The sequence below is a fragment of the Coenobita brevimanus genome, chromosome 26, assembly GCF_032717465.1.
Source record: "Coenobita brevimanus isolate Jiangsu-jjx chromosome 26, ASM3271746v2, whole genome shotgun sequence".
Lineage (NCBI taxonomy): Eukaryota > Metazoa > Arthropoda > Malacostraca > Decapoda > Coenobitidae > Coenobita > Coenobita brevimanus.
Genome location: NC_136979.1, coordinates 6,956,344 through 6,975,712, shown reverse-complemented (window position 1 = coordinate 6,975,712; position 19,369 = coordinate 6,956,344). Strand labels below are relative to the sequence as shown.

Here is a 19,369-nt window from a genome sequence, read left to right as displayed (position 1 = left end):
TTACCACCCAATGCTGTAAATGGTTTCCAGGCTTACATGAAACCATTAGGCTTGTCACTCAATGTAAAGCCACATGAAAAGGAAAGAAGAGTAATAAAAAGTAACAGAAAAGATGGGAGAAATAGGAAGAGAGGAGGGTTGATCCGTATAAAAAATGATAAAGGTGAAGGAAGAAGTAGGCAGCACAACATCAAGTGGGTGGATGATGATCACCACCACCTACAAAAAAGCCAGTGGCCTAATTCTGGATCCACTGACTCCAAACTTTCCCTGTTCCAGTTAAATTCATTCAACATATGGTTAAAATGGTCTCTCCAGGTGTCATTAATGTACTCACAGTCCACCACTATCATTCTTCACGCACTGCTCACCAGTGATATCCCTGTTTTCCATTACTCGTATCATTTGACTTGCCACTTTCAATACTGTACCATACTTTTCCTTTCAGCACTATTTAGGTTATCCAATAAAAGTCTCTAGGTTTCAGATTTTGCCATTATACCTCCTTTCTAGCCCCATCCTTGGCAGCCAAGTGCATGTGTGTGTGTGTATTTACCTATTTGTAGTATACTGTACAGGAATTGAGCAATGCTCGTGTTGTCCTGTCTCCATATCCACATTTATCAAGTCTACCTTTACACACATGAATGTTCTTCTCATGCACCACCTCTTTGTCTAAGTTGTTCCCAATATTTAAGTATTTACCTAATATACCTAATTGTGATATACACGGAATGTACTATGCTCGTGGGTTTCCGTCGCTGTTTCTCAGTAAGTCAAATTTATCTTTAAACTCGTTTAAGTTTTTAGACTGGACGATCTCTTTGTCCAGGCTATTCCATAAGTCTATACTTCTGTAAGGAAAGCTATATTTCTTGATATCCTTCAAGCAGCTTGACTTTTTCAATTTCATTCCGTGTCCTCTTGTTGCTCTCTTATCCCATACAAACAGATCTTCTTTGTCAATTTTATCTACACCCATCATGGTCCTGAACACTGCAATCATGTCTCTCCTCTTTCTCCTTTCCTCTAAGGAAGGCGCCAGTTTTTCCAGCCTCTTTCTGTATGACAGGTCTGTCAGACTGGGGACCATCTTGGTTGCTGTTCTTTGTATTCTCTCAATCTTGTTTATATCTTTCTTTTTGTGTGGGGACCACACTACCGCTGCATATTCTAACCTGGGACGGATCATGGCCACTATCAATTTTTTCATCATCTCCTCATCCATATAATGAAATGCTACTCTTATGTTAGTCAAGAGTTTATAAGTCTCTCCAACTATCTTGTTAATGTGCTTTTCTGGTGACAAACTATCTTGGACCAGCACTCCCAAATCTTTCTCTTCTCTCCTTTTTGTGATTAATTCATTACCCAACAAATAATTCAGTGATTGCCTCCTGGTACTTTTACCCATTTCCAATATTTTACATTTCTTTACATTAAATTTCATTTCCCACGTCCGGCTCAAATCATGTATCCTATCCAAATCCTCCTGCAGTATTTTACAATCCTCCTCAACCTCTACCTTCCTCAAGATCTTTACATCATCGGCAAACAGACTTGGATAACTGTTCACTCCATCTACCATATCATTTACGTAAATCAGGAACATTACTGGCACCAACACCAAGCCTTGAGGGACTCCACTTGTTACTTCCCTCCATCCAGACATCCTATCCTGTATTACTGTCCTCATTTGTCTGTCTCTCAAAAAGTCTCTCATCCATTCCAGAAGTTTCCCCTTCAGTCCTCCTATATATTTTAGTTTCCACATTAGTCTCTTATGAGGTATCTTGTCAAAGGCCGTCTCTAAGTCTAAGTACACACAATCCACCCAACCATCTCTCTCCTGTACCATGTCAATCGCTCTTGAGTAAAAGCTCAACAAGTTTGAAACACATGACCTTCCACTTCTGAATCCAAACTGACATTCAGCCAAAATATTCATCTCTTCCAGATATTTTATCCATCTGTCTTTCAGGATTCTCTCACACAATTTTGCGACCATGCTGGTTAGAGACACTGGTCTATAATTCAGGGGTTCTTCCCTGTTTCCTCCCTTGTAAATTGGTACCACATTTGCCCTCTTCCATTCTTGTGGCACTTTCCCCTCTTCCAGTGAGCATACGATTAAACTGTGAATTTTATCCGCCAGTTGTTCTCTGCATTCCTTCAGTACCCAATTAGAAATTCCATCAGGTCCTGGGGCTTTCCTTACATCTTGAGTTTCCAGTAATTTATACACTTCCTGTACCTCCACTTTTATATCTTTAATCACTGGAACATTTCTAATCACTCCCTCCCCTTCCACAAGCTCCTTTTCTTTAGTGAAAATTGACTGGAAACGTTTGTTCATTATTTCTGCTGGCATTGCCGCATCCTTAAAGACCTCTCCTCCTACTTTCAGTTTGGTGATTCCTTCCTTTTGTTTCAGTTTGCCATTAACAAATCTATAAGACAGTTTGGGTTCATCCTTGCATTTGTCTGTTATACCTTTTTCAAAATTCCTTTCTTCTTCTCTACGTATTCTTGTGTATTCATTTCTTGTTCTTTTATATTCTTCCTTTGTTCTGTTGTTACCTCTCTTTCTCCAATTGTTCCACGCCTTATCTCTCTCTTTTTTTGCTGTCATACACGTTCTATTAAACCACTTCTTTTTCCTGTTTTCTTTCCCTCTTACTCTTGGTACGAATTTTTCCACTCCCAAATTATAGAGGTCTAGAAAGATATCCCACTTCCTCTGTATCTCTCTTGTTTCTCTGAATTTTCTCCAATCCGCATCTTCAAAAAAGTTTCTCAATCCTGTAAAATTTGCTTTCCCAAAGTTGTATCTTCCCTGTCTATGAAGCTCGTCTCTTGGCCCGACGTTCCCTATTAACATCTGGAACTCAGTGACCACATGATCACTTTTTTCTAAAGGACAGAGATATTTCAATGATTCTATTACGTCGGGTTCTTTGGTAAACAGTAAATCTAACCTTGCTGGTGTGTCCTCACCTCGAAACCGTGTCTCTTCTTTGACCCATTGCGTCATCACATTATTCATTATTATATTTAATAACATAGTCCCCCACGAATCCTCGCCGCCTCTCGAGTACCATTCCTCCTAGTTCATGTCTTTACAGTTAAAGTCACCCACCAAAATTATATTATTGCTTTTCTCAATTATTTTTTGTAAATAGCTAGCCATATCTGACAACATCTCATGGTATTCGTCATCCTTCCATGCTCTCGTCTTTGGGGGAACATACACTACCACCATATCTCTCTTAACATTCTCTCTAGTTTCTAATTTCATATACAGTACCCTCGCGTCCAACACGGTAATATTGTCATGTATGGGTCACGTGTTGGACCAAAAACGTGTTGGACTAACAATAGAGCTTATGGAGAAAAATGAATTATGTCAGCAACCCTAAGAAAAGTCACCCTAAATACCTACCATATACCTATACATATATTGGTACTATTGTAATTATAATAAATGGTACTGTGCTATGAATGATAACTAACCTTTTAGGATAGTGTTGGTGGGCTTGCTGGGAATAGATGGTGGTATCCAAGGCTGTAGGTAGTCCTACTGGGTCCCCGGAGGATGGCTGCTGGCGTCACTAGCGGGTAATGGCTGTTGCTCCTCCTCAACCTCCCTCATAAATCCTTCGAAATCACACTCAGAATCACTATCTTCGTCCACAGCCATGGAAGGCCCTGCTTCTGCCTGTCCTAGCTTTCTGTAATCCTCGGCAAAGGGCATGCTTCTCACACTGTTGCCAGAGCCCCGTCTCGTGACTGTGGAAAGTGATCGCTGTCGCTGACTCGGGAGAGAATAAGGAGAAGCAACTTTGTTTATAAACTGGTACACACGCCGATGAGAAGGGTTTCAAAACGATTGATATTTATTCTAAAATATTAATATGTATTCAGTGCCAGGCTAAATGTTCAATGCTGTAGTACGATACATTCTCTGTCGAGTCGCCTGGGTTTTGGTCACACTGTTTTGCCCGTCGTATCCTCGGCAGGAATCCATCCAGATGAATTCCAAATGCCCGTGGTGTCGTCGGCAATTTTACCACGTTACCGTTCCGATTTACCATCGTATCCTCGGCAAACCTGGTATGAAGTGCCGTGTGATAGCCTTCGGCTGCCAGGATCTTGTCTTGGTTTTTTATTATGGTCCTCACGTTGGCTTCATTCATGTCGTAGGCCTTGGCAGTGTCAACTTTTCTCTCCCCTTTCTTCTTCCTCTCGATGCTTTCTAGCTTGGTGGCCTGAGGGAGGTGCCGACGCTTCTTGGGGTTCTCAGAAGGCTTCCTAGGCATCGTCAGCAGGGTAAAATGTAGTAACAAGGGCAGAAAATGCAGCAAGAAAAAAGCACCTTCCAATGCGACTTATGCGACTGAGTGGCGCTGTGGCGGGAGAAATTTAAACAAAACATCACGTGACAGCAGAAGTGTTTTTAATTGGGCGGCATCACGATCATGTCACGATAGCGGGCGGGGAAGGCTACTTGATCAGAAGTTTTCATTGGCTATCATCATCATGGGAATGTCCAGTATGACCGTGTTGGACAGGGGGTGATCGTGCTAGAGGTGAACTCTGCGGATTTCGCCCACTTCTCGGAGCTCTGTGCGTGTTATGCTTACACACTCATGTTGCAGTAATTAAATCGTATTAAGTAATACTAATTATTTGCTCTCCGTGCTGGATGTGAATCGTGCTGGACTAACGCGTGTTGGACGCGAGGGTACTGTATATCACTTCAGCCCTGCCTTCTCCCATTTCCACAGTATCTACATTTATGTTGCTCTTCACTGCTATCATCACTCCTCCTCCCATTTTTCTTTTCTGTCTTTTCTCCACAGTTTGTATTTACCATCTCCCAAATGAACATCAATATCTTCTCTTAATTTGGTCTCTACAAAGCACATGACATCAGGTTCATGTTCTGTCAAGAAATCGTTAATTTCGATCCTTGTCGATATGAAACCATCAACATTAGTATATATCACCTTCAAATTATTTTTGACGTTTTTAATACCCTCTTCTCTCCTACTCTCTGTCTGTACCACTTCCTCAACTTCTGATCTTTCACAGCCATCCCCCTTAGTTTCCTTCACTTCTATTTCCTTAAATACCACTTCCTTACTTTCATATCCATTACTCTCCAAAAAAAAAGTATTACATTCTTCCTCTGTCCTCTTATCATTTTTTTCCTTTATTTCTTCCTTCAATGATTTTAAAACTTCTCTTTCTTCTTCATTCAAATCTTTTCTTATTGTAATATTTTCCATCTCTGCCTCTTTGCTTAATTTCCAGGTCACTTTAAGTATCTCATTTATTACACTTTCAGATGTAAACTTGACTCTCATTGGTCTTGTTTCCCCTTTCTTATAAGGCCCTATCCTTCTTACTTCCTCAATTTCTTTTACCCACTTGTCTCCTTTGGGGTCAATCTTGCCTAATATTCCTCTCACCAGGTTCGTGTCTCTCGAGTCTTACGAACCTAACCTTTTCTTCCTCTTCCCCGTTTCCAAATATTACCACACATCTCTTCCTTTCTACAGTTTCTCTCACTATTTTCTCTCACTATTTTCTCTTTTTTCTTCAGTATTTTCACTACATTTTCTTCGATTTTTTTCTTGTTCATTTCCCTTTCTTCTTGGATGATCTCTCTTAAGCTGACCACTTCTTTCTGTTCTTCTTCTACATGTGCCCACTTTGCCTTATGCTCTTCTAATACATTACTCACCTTCTCCGTTTTATTAGTACTCTCTTCCAGTTTCCTCCTCAATTCAACATTTTCCCGCTTCAAATTTCTAATCTCTTCATTCGCTGTTTCATTGGATTGGATCAGACTCTGTATGGTAGTATCCGTATTTTCAGACACATCCTTTATCACTAGATTCTTTACTTTCTTTTCAAGTTCACTAATCCTCATAATTAATGTTTTAACCAGGTCCATGACATTGGTATTTGTATCAAATCCTTGAAATTCGAGTCCCTCATTGTTTACAGTTTCGGCCATGTTTGATGTTGGTTAAGTACCAAAACAGCTGTTACCGAAAAAAACTACAAACATTCATGTATACTCTAGCCAATAAATCTGTACATTTTTGGTAGTCTATTAACTTTCATTATTATTAAATTTAAGACAACACCTTAGGAGACAGGACAGACAAAATTCCTGAAACTACTTAAGGTTAGCAGCGATGGCTAGGATGTCTGCTCTCTCCGGCAGTTCGTTCGTGTGTGTGTGTGTGTGTGTGTCTCTCTCTCTCTCTCTCTATCGGTTGGTAAGTCAGTTTCAAGGCTGTGGAGAGGGCCAGCTTATGGGATTTTCTTGCGCATTTTTTCTTGAATTTGCTGGACCATACCAGGGTTTATTTTTCTTCACAAAACGTGTCTAGTGCAAAACGATTATGTATAAAGTTGAGGGTCTACTGTATATATGGTACTGTTTTTCCATAATCTATATACAGGCAAACCCTGATGTATGATACCCTTAGATGCGATACCCCGGAACAGTGATGGGGGAAGAAATATCACCCTACCCTGCCAGTCGTAGGCCTAGCCCCGTTATTGCCCTGGGTTTTTATTTTTATTTTTTTTTACCGATTTTGATGATATCTTAGACTTAAGTTTTGTATTTAGATTGATTTATAAACTATTTTTAGACTTAGATTAATGTGTTTTAGTCATAGGTGGAGTGAACACTGTCATTTGGGGTATGGATTCTTGTTCATCAGTCAAGGTACAAAACAATGTGGACAACTCGGCGACTCAGCAAAGAATATTTCATGTTTGACCATTGAACTGTCATCTACCCTATCATGGAATACATAATAATAATTTTAAATAAATAATAATAATTATAAAAACCTTAGAGAGCAAATATTTCATGCATTGGTGAAAACTATCTATCTATCTCTATTGCCAGATGCCTCAATCCTGTTCGGGGTGGCCACAAACAAATCGCCTCCACGTCGCCCTGTCCCCCTCCATATCACTGACCCGCTCCCAACTCACACCCCCCTCTCTCATATACCTCTCCACCCCATCCCTCCATCTCATCCTCGGCCTCCCCCTCCCTCTTCCCCCTTCCACCTCACTCACATACACTCTCTTCGTCAGTCTTTCACCCTCCATCCTCTCCACATGGCCAAACCACCTCAGTGTATTCCTCCTAACGCTTCCTATCACATGCACATCCACACCACAACACTCCATGTGACTCCACAGGCTCCTCTTAAATAACTCATTTCCACTGCTGTCACTCTTGACTTGTGTCCTTCCAGCAACGTCCAAGCTTCACTTCCATACGTTAGAGTTGCTATCACAATACTGTCATGTAACTTTTTCACTTCCATGCTTACTTCCCTGCTTCTTTGCTTTCAAAGAACCAGCAACCTTTCTTCTCTGCTGTACCCTTTCAAGCAGTTCACCCTCCAAACCTTCATCCTTACTCATCACACTACCCAGGTACTTAAATGTACAGTACTCACATTTTCCAATTCCTCACCATCCAACCTCGCTGTACATTCACTGACTTCACCTCTCTCAAAGACCATCACTTTACTCTTCCCTACATTCACCTTTAGATTCCGTTTCTTACACACACTCCCAAACCCATCCACCAAGCCTTGCAGCTCTCCTTCGTCTTCACTAAACAACACAGTATCATCTGCAAACAACAGTACAGGGAGTTTCCAAATTCTTCCCTCTCTCACCAGGGCCACTCCAACATCCACTACCCTACCTTGTACCTCTTTTATTACCCCATCCATGTACAGATTGAACAACCATGGAGACATGACACATCCCTGTTTCAACCCAACCTTCAAAGAGAAAAATTCACTCAGTTCACCATCCACACGCACTGCAGCCTTAGCACCATCATACATACTTTTCACAGCATTCAACAACTTTTTATCTACTCCATATATTCTTAATACTTTCCACAATCCTTGTCTATCCACCCTGTCATATGCTTTCTCCAAATCCATGAAAGCTGCATACAACTTCTTTCCCTTCTCTACAAACTTTTCCACTAAAGATCTAAGAATGAATATCTGATCTACACAACCTCTTCCCTTCCTAAAGCCTCCCTGTTCTTCTCCAGCTAATTCAGGGAGGCTTTAGGTAGGGAAGAGGTTGTGTAGATCAGATATTCATTCTTAGATCTTTAGGAAAAGTTTCTAGAGAAGGGAAAGAAGTTGTATGTGGCTTTCATGGATTTGGAGAAAGCATATGACAGGATGGATAGACAAGGATTGTGGAAAGTATTAAGAATATAATTATGGAGTAGATGGGAAACTGTGCCGTCGATAAATCATGTGTTTACATGCTGGCTGTTCAAGGAAAAACGCTTTGAATTATGCAAAGGAATTTCTAAATAAATGTTGGAAAATAAGAGAGAAGAAAATAAAGGATCTCAGCAGCCAGAACAGTAGCTAAAACGACATAAGGCGGGGCTGTTGAAAAGGCAATCCCGATTGCCTCCTCGATCGATAAATGTGTTTACATTTAGATTGTTCACGGGAAAATGCTTTGAAAATACAAAGGAATTTCTAAATAAATGTTGGAAAATAAGAGAGAAGAAAATAAAGGAACTGAGCAACCAGAATAGTAGCTAAGATGACACAAGACGGGCGTTGGAAATGGCTATCCCGATCGCATCACCAATCAATAAATCATGTGTTTATGTCCAGGCTGTTCAAGGGAAAACGCTTTGAAAATACAAAGGAATTTCTAAGTAAATGTTGGAAAATAAGAGGGAAGAGAATAATGGGGCTCAGCAACCAGAACTGTAACAAAAACAACAAAGAGGACCATTGAAAAGGCTATCCTGATCGCATCATCGATCGCAAGCCCCTTCGAGAATTCTCTGTCAAAACATCAACAATTCTCTGTCACAACATTTCGCACCTTGGATGATTCTGCATCATTCATACATTACGATTACACATAACAGATGTTTATTTAATTGTCCCGCGACTGTCTGATGGTGGGATTGTATACAGTGCTGCTGCATTGTCTTTACTGAGTTTGAATATGAGTTGGAGATCACATTCTCCAGTGACCTTGACTGGGTACAAGTGAGACGGGCACTGGTTTTAGACATAGGTTAACTTCGTTTACAGCTGTTAGGCCATTTAGATTGGCTTTAAACTTTTTTTGGACCCATTTGGGTAGGTGTACGATTTGGTTGGGGGAAAACCCAAGGCTCAAAAGTGCATCCCTGTACATGTTAAATCTACTCCGAGATATGATACCCTGCCTAGCGATGGGTTTTGACTTAACAGATTGCATTGTTCAACTGGGGTATGCCTGTATATAAGAGGCACATTGTTGTTTGTTTGTTTGTCCTTCAGTCATGCCCAAACCATGGGCCAGAGACCCCCAGACCCATGTATGTACCGAGTCAGAGTGGCCCAAGGATGCTTTTACGGGGGTCAAAATTCAGAGCTGGGTCATTTGAGGTCACCGGTCGTGTTCACCTTTTTGACCTAGGCAACGCCGGGTACCCGTGAAGCCCAATTTTTGGCATGGAGACTCGACCTCCAGTTGAGGCATAGGCTATGTGAGGTTGACCTCCAAGGTCATTTGAGGTCACCGGTAATACATGCTCAAATGACTGGACCCAGGAGCCCAATTTTTGGTATGGAGACTCTCTTGACCTCCAGTTCGGACATGGGCTATGCGATGTTTACCTCCGAGGTCATTTGAGGTCACCGGTAATACACACTTGAATGGTGGACCCAGCAGCCCAATTTTTGGCATGGAGACTTACGTGACTTCAGATTGGGCATAGGCTGTGTGAGGTTGATCTCCGAGGTCATTTGAGGTCACTGGTAATAGTAAACAAGTGCACACAAGTACTGTGTGGTAGTCTGCGAAAACTGAAATGGAAAGTTCCTGGACCTCTTATTATCCCTCATCAAAAGCATAAGAGGTACTGTACATGGTCTTTATGGAGTAGAAAGAAAGATTGACTAGAACATACAGGGAGTCCCCGATAAACAAAAGGGTTAGGTACCTTTAAAATCTTTCATATATCGATTTTTTGTATATCGAAGCATTTTTACCCTTAAGAAACTTAAGAAAATGAGGTGATGTGTTCCAGGAGCCCTCCAAAAACTGTCAGCTAACTTCTCAGTACTGTACTAGGCTGGTTGTAAGCTCTTAAATCTACAGTAGAACTGTTAATAAAAGGTATGTGGACTTTAAGCAGTTGTTTATTTATCAAATTACTGAGTAAAAAATAGAAAACAGTACAGTATGTATATACAGGTGAGGCAGGTCGAGTCAGTGACTGGTGGGTCCTGTGGTGAGGCAGTGACTGGTGGCCCCTAAGGTTGCTTCCTCTGGATCCTGTGTTGGGGCAGGTGCTGCATGGTGAGTCTTAGGGGAAAAGAACTCGGTGACCTTGCGCTGCTTGGCTGCTAATTTTTTCCCTTAAGAAGCTCTGCATAACATCTCAGCCCACCTTTGACAACACTGTGTAACTTAAAGCTTCTGTTCATCTTTGGGTCAAGCTGAAAGACAAGGTCATTCACATGCTCACAGGCTTCCAGAATCTTCTCCAGTGATGCAATGGTCAAAGTGGGTGGGACTAAATAGGCTCTGTAGCAACCTGCCTAGTCTCCTCCAGCTCCAACAGGTCTTCTGTGGTCAGCTCCTTGTGAGACTTCACAAGTTCTGGGATGTCCTCAGGCCTCACTTCCTCTCCTCAGGCCTCACTTCCTCCCCATTGTCGCCCAGGGTAGCCTCGTTAGCCATGCCAGCAATCTCCTTGACGAGGGTGACAGCATTGGGCAATGAAAAACCAGTGAAATCATACACTGCCTCCAGCCACAGTTTTCTCCAAATGGCATTTATACTAGCAGGAGTTATCTCTCCCTACACTTCAGCAATCATCTCAATGCCTTTTTTGGTATCAAAGGCATTCCAGAAACTCTGTGGTCCATCGGTCCTGCCACCTCGTCGTGCGTGCAGCAGTGCACGCATGGCACATCTGGTGTAATACCGCTTGAAGGTGGCAGTCACGCCCTGATCACAAGGCTACCACAGCGATGTGGTGTTCGGGGGAAGAAAGATGACCTGAACGTTATCACACCAGTTGACCATGGTGTGTGGATGTCCTGGTGCATTGTCGATGATCAACAAGGCCTTGTTCGCTAGGTTGTTTGCTGAAGTGTAGCAGGAGGTGAAGGGAGAAAAATATTTGTAGATGTAGTCATAGAAGATAGAAGTTGTGGCCCATGCCTTTTTGGAGGACTTCCAGTAGACGGGCAGATACGGCTTAGATGTATTTTTCAGTGCCCGAGGGTTTTCACAACTGAAGACCAGAAGCAGTCTAACCTAGATGCACCCTTGGCATTGCCTCCTAGGGCCAAAGTTGGACAATCCTTAGCTGCCTTAAACCCAGGAGCAGTTTTCTTCTGCCTAAAAATGTATGTGCTAAAAAAAAAAAAAAAAAAAAAGTTGTAACAAAACACTCATAAAAGCACTGCAACTTACCAGTAAAATAGGCATAAATTGACTCAAACAATCAAAAGTGATTTCATATGACTGGCCACCTTCACAACACGTAAAAATTTCACAACACTTTCGTCACTTTCACAACTAAAAACTGCGGCGCCGTTGCAAAGGCAATGCCTCTGCACAGCAACTGAACTGAACTGAACTGAACAGTAGTTAAACACACACAAATTGACCCTAACCAACACAAGTGATTTTGTATGACTGCCCACCTTCACAACACGTAAAAATTTCACATTTTCGTCACTTTCATAACAAAAAACTGCAGCACTGTTGCAAAGTTAATGCCTCTGCCTAGCAATTGAACTGAACACTAGTTTTTTTTTTTTTTTTTTTTTTTTTTTTTTTAAATAACAGAATGGAGGAAGGAAAAACAAATGGAGAAAAAAAAATAATCCATACACCAGATTACTGGTGTCCTCTGTTCATAAAGTATCTGTAACAGTTAGACTTGAACAGTTGTAGGTTGAAATTTGGAGGAAAACAACTCTGGGGAAGCAAGTTCCAGAGAGATGCAGTTCGGGGAATGAAAGAATTCTGATAGGCAGAAGTTCTGCAATGTGGTTGAGTGACATTCCAGTCATGAGCGCTACCAGATGCCCGTGTAGCACGAGGGAAGGCATGGAGAGGTGGCACCATGGATGCAACTTCATCTGAGCATTTGCCAAAAAAATATCTGTAAAATAATGCAAGGGAGGCAACATTCCTTCTTACTTGCAGGGGAGGTAGTTTATATGTAATGGCAGGGTTGTTAATGATTCTAACAGCTTTATTCTGAATTTTGTCTAGTTGTCTTAATGCAACCTCTCCACAACCATTCCACAAGGGTGAGCAATATTCAAGCTGAGAGCGCACATGACTCTTATAAATTATAGCTAACTGCTCATCGGCGAAGAAGTTACGGACTCTGTACAATAATCCAAGTTTCTTTGAGGTGGTTTTAGCAAGTGATCTGACATGAGAGGTCCAGCTGAGGGCACTGTTAAGTGAGACACCAAGAATTTCAATACTTTTGGAGATGGGAATATTAGTAGCACTGAAGGTAATGTACGAATCTGGCAATATCTTTCTATTAGTAAACTGTATATATTTAGTTTTACTAGCATTACAAGAGACAAGGTTGTTTTGCCCCCATTTACTGATTTTAGATAGATCTTGATTTATGGAGATGGCTGTACTGAGTTGAGAGGTAGAGATATTAGACTTTGTAAATGGATGTCTGAGTGTGAATGAACTATGTAGTGTTGAGTCATCTGCATATGAGTGAATGGGACTGTGAGTGACAGATAAGAGATCATTAATATGAACCAGAAATAGAGTTGGCGCCAGAACTGATCCCTGCGGCACGCCGGCGTTAATTGAATGGAAATTCGAATATACATCATCTACTTTTACTCTTATTTTCCTGTCACTAAGATAAGAAGAAATCAAAGGAACAAAAGACGTTAGTCCATAGCAAGGGAGTTTGGAGAGCAGGGAACGGTGCCATACTCTGTCGAAAGCTTTAGAGATATCAAGAGCTACTGCATGAGTTTCTCCAAAAAGATCAATTGATTGATGGATGGTATGAGTTAAGAGATTGAGTACGTCAATGGTGGATCTTTCGTGGCGAAAACCGTATTGTCTATCATTAATTAAATTGTTGGATTCAAGATGTTTAACAATATGCTTATTAATTAAAGTTTCAAATACCTTACCAAGAGAAGATGTGATAGCTATTGGTCTGTAATTGGAGGGGTCAGACGAACTTCCTTTCTTCGGAACTGGGTGGATATTGGCTTCTTTCCATGAATTTGGGAATTAAGAAGTACGTATGCATAGTCTGAATAATTTAGCTAGGACAGAGGCAAGTTCAGGGGAACACTTTTTCAAAACAATTGGCGGAATTCCATCTGGACCTGGAGCTTTGTTGGTAGGTAAATTGTCTAGGATGGATTTTACAAATCTTGTCTGTATTTTAAGTGGGGCAATTTCGGGAGAATCAAGTTCCAGTACTGAGACATTCTGGCTGGTATCATCTATGGTAGAGTTTCTTGCAAAGGTACTAGCAAAGATATCTGCTTTCCCACGTGGGTCATTTGTAGTATTGCCATCTGAAGATTTTAGTGGGGGAATGGAAGATGACTTGTTAAAGTTATTATTGAAAGAATTAAGAGTTGACCAGAATATTCTATTGTCATTAGGGTTGTTAAGTAGTTTTGATGCTTGCTTTTGAAGAAAGTTTGATTTAGATAGATTTAATAGAGCTTTTGCATGATTTCTAGCAATTTTAAATTGGGAGAGTGATTCAGGTGTTTTTGATTTTAAGTAAGAGTTATATGCTAATGACTTTTGGGCTGTTGCTCTGGCACAACTGCCATCAAACCATTTTGGAGAGTTTGATCTTTTAGTGAATTGTTGACTTGGTATGAATAAATCCATACCAGCTAGTATTAAGTCACAAATGTGGGACTGGGTAGAATTGGGATCACTAGAGAAGAAAGACTGCCATGGAACATCAGCAAGATAATTTCTAAATCCATCGCAGTCTGCCCTGTCAAAGTGCCATCGGGTCACCCTGACAGGTTCGGAATGGGGAGGTGTAGGAGGGTTAACCAATGAGGCTTTGATGAGATTGTGGTCAGAGGATCCAAGTGGTGACAGTACCTCTATCCTGTATTGATCTGGATTATTTGTCAAGAATAAATCCAAGAGATGGGCATTATGGTCAGGATTATCAGGTATTCTGGTTGGTTGCTTTACCAACTGGGTGAGATTAAACGATTCCGCAAACAGCTCGCATTCTAGACCAGCGTCGTCAGTCCGGGCAGAATGCAATAACCATTCAACATTGTGTATGTTAAAATCACCCAAAATGCATACATTGACCCTAACCAACACAAGTTATTTCATATGACTGGCTACCTTCACAGCATGTGCCACTTTCATAACACAGTGTAAAGGGCACATATAAATTTAAGAACATTTCATCACTCAATAAAAATTTCACAACACTGTTGTCACTTTCGAAACAAAAAGCTGCGGCTCCGTTGTGAAGGCAGTGCCTCCGCACAGCAACTGAACTGAACTGAACTGAACACTAAAAACGCATAAATTGATCCTAACAAAAGTGATTTCGTATGACTGGCCACCTTCACAGCACGTGCCACTTTCAGAAGTCATAAATTCACTCCTTTCACCACTACCTGTCTCAGTTATGGTGAATATTTTTTATTATTTCTTGTTACAGCTAGCCTACAAATAACTTGTAAAACAGCAAATTATGAATTTAACTTGCTTGGCATTTTCTTCCGGTACAGCCCAGTCTCATTGATGTTAAACACCTGCTTTGGGGAGGAGCTGCCTTCCTCGATGATTTTCTTCAGGTGCTCTGGGAATGCCGACGCAGCAACTGAATCAGTGCTAGCAGCCTCTCCCTGAAGCCGAACATTGGTTAGACCAGCCCTCTTCCTAAAACAATCAAACCAGCCTCTGCTGGCCTTGAAGGTATCCCAAGCAGCAGAAATGGCAACAGAAGTGGTGGTAGAAGTGGCAGCAGAAGGGCCTGCAGCATCATCTCTCTCTAACCTGCCCTAGATCTCCATGCCACATTCTTGAATAAGCATCAGAGAGAGAGGAATCCTCTTCTGCTGACAGTCCTCCCGAGCAGCTGTTCCATTTTCTGTCTCCTGCTGCTGTGCATCTGTTTGGCCTGGCAAGCAGCAGGTGGGCTTGAAAAAGAGGTTGCCATCTTCTTGTAAAGCTCTTTCTTCTTCGTAACTGTACCAACAGTCGACACAGGTAAGCACATGGCACGCTCGATCTCACTCACGCCCTGACCTTCCTCATGCCTCTTCACAATTTCCAGCTTGCACTCCAGAGTCAGGGTCCAGTGTTGCTTCTTCTTGAGAGGCTTCACGGAAGATGATGATGAAGGTGCAAGATGCTTGGGTGGCATGATGCAAGATGCGAAAGATGTGATGCGAAAGCTTCTCGAAGTACAGAAGGCATGCACTACACAGCTGGGGAGCGGGAACAGACTGGGACAAAATGGAGGCAGTTGCTTGCCTCGCCATACACGATAGTGGCGTTGTGGTCAGTCACGCGCCAAATTTGGAACATTTTCTCGTTGCACTTTTTGTACCATCGAAGCATATTCCTTTCGTATAGGGGAATTTGTCCTATATTTTTCACTTTGGTACCTTTGAAATGTTGTATAAATGGGGCTTCGTATATCGGGGACTCCCTGTATAGGATTAGTGTTCGCCTTTCAGGCCTGGCAATGCCGGGTACCCCTGTTAGTACTTACATCCACCACAAATTGACTTAGGCGCTACACACAGAATTGCTATGGGAGAGTTGTCTGTCATTGCTTTGTGTTTCCACCTCTACCAAGTGAATTTTTTGGGCAAGAAGTAACTGGCAACTCCTCTGGTGTTGGCGGGAGATGGTGATACAGCACGTCAGTGCTAGCCCAGAGGCGGGAGTGGGAGTATATGTTCCCATTGCTCCGAGCTTGCACCTGCCTCTTTTTTCGTGTGCATTACTGTTTGCCCTGTTATTTTCCTAGAGTTAAGTTGTCATGCCTGGAAAGTACTGCTCAAGGGATGAGAGGGTCCGTATCATTGCATGGAGGCAGGATAATGTTCGTATCAACACAATCTGTGAACGTACTGGATGTGCTAAGTCGACCATCATGAAGATTCTTACTGCAGCGTGTGGCCTGTTGTACCAGAGCACAAGCATGGTGGTGGAAAGAAGAGGACGACTTCCAGAGGTACAGATACACTTCTGAAGAGGGAAGTAATCAAGAATCCTCGACTGACAGCAGCAGAATTGAAGAGAATGCATCCCCAGCTATTACAAGACGTCTTAATTAGAACTATCCAACACCACTTGCAGAAGGAGCTGGGTTTGCCAAGCCGCACCGCAGCCAAGAAACCGCTTCTCACTGATCGCATGAAGTAGCAGCTCATTCAGTTTGCCAAGAAGTTTGCACACTGGACATCAGATGAGTGGAGAAAAGTTATGTTTCCCATGAAAGCACATTTCAGGTGTTCCAGGTGCATTCTGCCAAGGTTCGTCGCCCTGCCTCCCCTAGTTGATATGACCCTGCTTACACAGTGCCAACTGTTAAGCACCCACAATCAGTAATGGTATGGGGGTGTTTCTCAGGTGAAATGGGAAGGGGAGGCTTCTACTTTCTTCCAAAGAACTTGATGATGAATGGTGGCCGGTACATTCAGGTTCTGAAACATCATTTGTTAAACTTTTTTGCTATTCATGGGTGCAACTTTTTCATGCATGATTCAGCTCCATGTCACAAGTAAAGAAAGGTGACAAAATGGCTTCAGGGTAATCGGATTGAGATCCTCGACTGGCCTGGCAACAGTCCGGATCTAAATCCGATAGAAAACTGCTGGGCAAAGATGAAGAAAATCATGGCAGAGAAGAAGACACCCAATCTGGACAACCTCAAGACTGAACTGACAAATGTTTGGTGCAAAGAAATGTCCATAGATTACTTTAGAGAACTAAGTGATTCCATGCCAAAATGCATCCAGCTGGTCCAGAAAAACAAGGGAAACATGATTTCACATTAATGAATGGCATTTCATGAACAAACATTGTGATATACTATGATTTTTGTGTTTTTTAATACCTTGTGGGGGAAGGTTCTAAGTCAGTTTGCGGTAGCTGTAGTATGTAATTATGAACATAGTATTCTCTACCTGGCTTGTGGCATCTGACACCACAGTGTGTGGTGATGGGAAGTTCTCACACTTATTAGTAAATATGTCAGTCATGATCTATCATACTGCCAACACAGCTGCTGGGTGGGACCTTTCCCTCACAGTGTATAAAAATGTACTACCAGCTGGGTTGAGAGATTAATGTCTACAACTTCACAAATGTTTATTGTGAGATCTCTTTGCAATTTAAGATAAAGGAATACCTGTGCAACACTATATCAGTGTACATTCAGTTGGGCATCCATTACTTTCAGCAGTGAGTGTTTTTGCTGGCTGGATCAGACTAGAGAACAACACACCATTAATCACATTACCTTCTCTGCAGTTCAGCAATTCCCATCTCTTGATTTCCTTCAGACTTTTTCGCTAATGACCATCATCATCATCCGGACCTCCTTTCCCACCCAAGGGCAGAGTGAGGAAAATGACTATACCTTTGTTAATCTACCAACAAATAAAAGCTTCTGGGAGTGACCATAGTTCATTTAACTTCAGTATTCTGGTGACTGTTGGCTACTGAATAACATGCCAAATGGTTTCCTGTAACTCACTAGGCCATGTACAATGCATGATGGTAACCACCAGATGGATGTGTTGTGGTCTAATGGGTTAAGGCACGTCAACCTGATGTGGCCCATTGGGATGGTTAGGGTAAATAGCTCACATGGCGCCACTCTGGAATGAGGTACAAATCACTGTTGTCTTAAATGTCTGGACTGAGTAGCCTAGCCCAGAGTGCCTGTGCTCCTGATGAGGCAATAAAAGATTGGATGATGGATAGATTGATGGATAATTCATGTTTAAATTTGTTATCTGGTGCAAGCCACTCAGTACCACACCATGTCATCACTGCTCCGCTGTTTGACTACCTCTTACCAAAACTTTTGCTATGAAGTAAATTTAATCGTATCTCCTGTTTGTTAATAAATGTATTATATCTAGTGTTCTGCAGATCTTCTTTTATTAATCAGATAATTAAAAGGAATATTTGCATTTTTTTTCCCTTACTTTTTCTCCATTCAGAACTCCTTATATCAAAGTTGCTCAGCCTGTCAACTATTATCATACTTAATTTGACTTGTATTTATTTACAGATACTGCCTGCAGTGACTCTACCTTACCAGGATACCCTTTTTACCAACATGATGAAACGCCTCAACCTGAGTTCTGACGAACCCACTCGCTCAGATCGTGGTGCCCCCTCAGCACCTCCAGTTCAACCCCTTAGCCTTCCTGGCCAGACCACTGTGGATTCTGAGGATGAGACGCCCTTAGGGGAAGCAATTGTCCCACACACTGTTCTCAATAATGCCCTCAAGAGTGCAGAGCTTCGGAGACAGGAGGAAAACTACAGTCGGGCCACAGCTTCCTTAGAAGGTGGCCAGTTGGTATCTCGAGCCTGTAGCACAAGAAGCACTGCTGAAGTTGGTGTACAGGTGAACAGTGTAAGTGTAGGGGTACAGGCCTCACTTCCTGCCCCAACACCAAGGGTACACACTGCTGATAAGTCTGTCCAAGTGAGCACTCCACAGCTGATGAGAGCTGCAGCAAAATCTCACACAAACTTGTCTCGTGACAGCACCAGTAGTCCCACATACAATTATATGATAAATGATAGTAGAAAAACAATTACTGAAACCAGTTTTTCTTCTCGAAGAAAACCACCAAACACTGAGCGACCGGGTACACCTGTCACTAAATTAGGAAAGAAAACTAATCATAATAATGACTGGGTATCTAACAAAGCTGTGAACTCGAGCCATGGTTCATATAAGCGCACAACAAGCAGTAGCAGGACTGGAAACAGCAGTGGTCGTAGTAGAAAGAGAACTGAGAGCAATGATGTCATGACAGTATTAGACATTGGAGGGGAAAGTGACTGAAGAAGCACGTTTGTTAGGCTATAAGTTATTTATAACAGTTTTGTTTTGCTTATAAAGGCTCCAACATGCTTGCATGTATCGGCCTTGGTCACCTAATGACAGCTGTCCATGCTGCTCAGTCTCCGGCAGTCTCCCTGTTCAGTCCCTTATCCCTGAGGTCACATGCTATGACCTTGTCCCAGGTCCTTTTCAGTCTTCCTCCCGCAACCCAGC

At 42.0% G+C, this 19,369-nt stretch overlaps 1 protein-coding gene across 1 annotated transcript in view; it reads left to right on the top strand.

Annotated features, from left to right (window-relative positions):
• Positions 1–19,156, top strand: part of smo (smoothened, frizzled class receptor) — a 174,668-nt gene extending 155,512 nt beyond the window's left edge. The window contains exon 14 of the mRNA XM_080268125.1: positions 18,368–19,156. Coding sequence (XP_080124251.1) covers positions 18,368–19,156 — 789 coding nt within the window. The remainder of the gene's footprint in view (positions 1–18,367) is intronic.
• Positions 19,157–19,369: the final 213 nt, after the last annotated feature.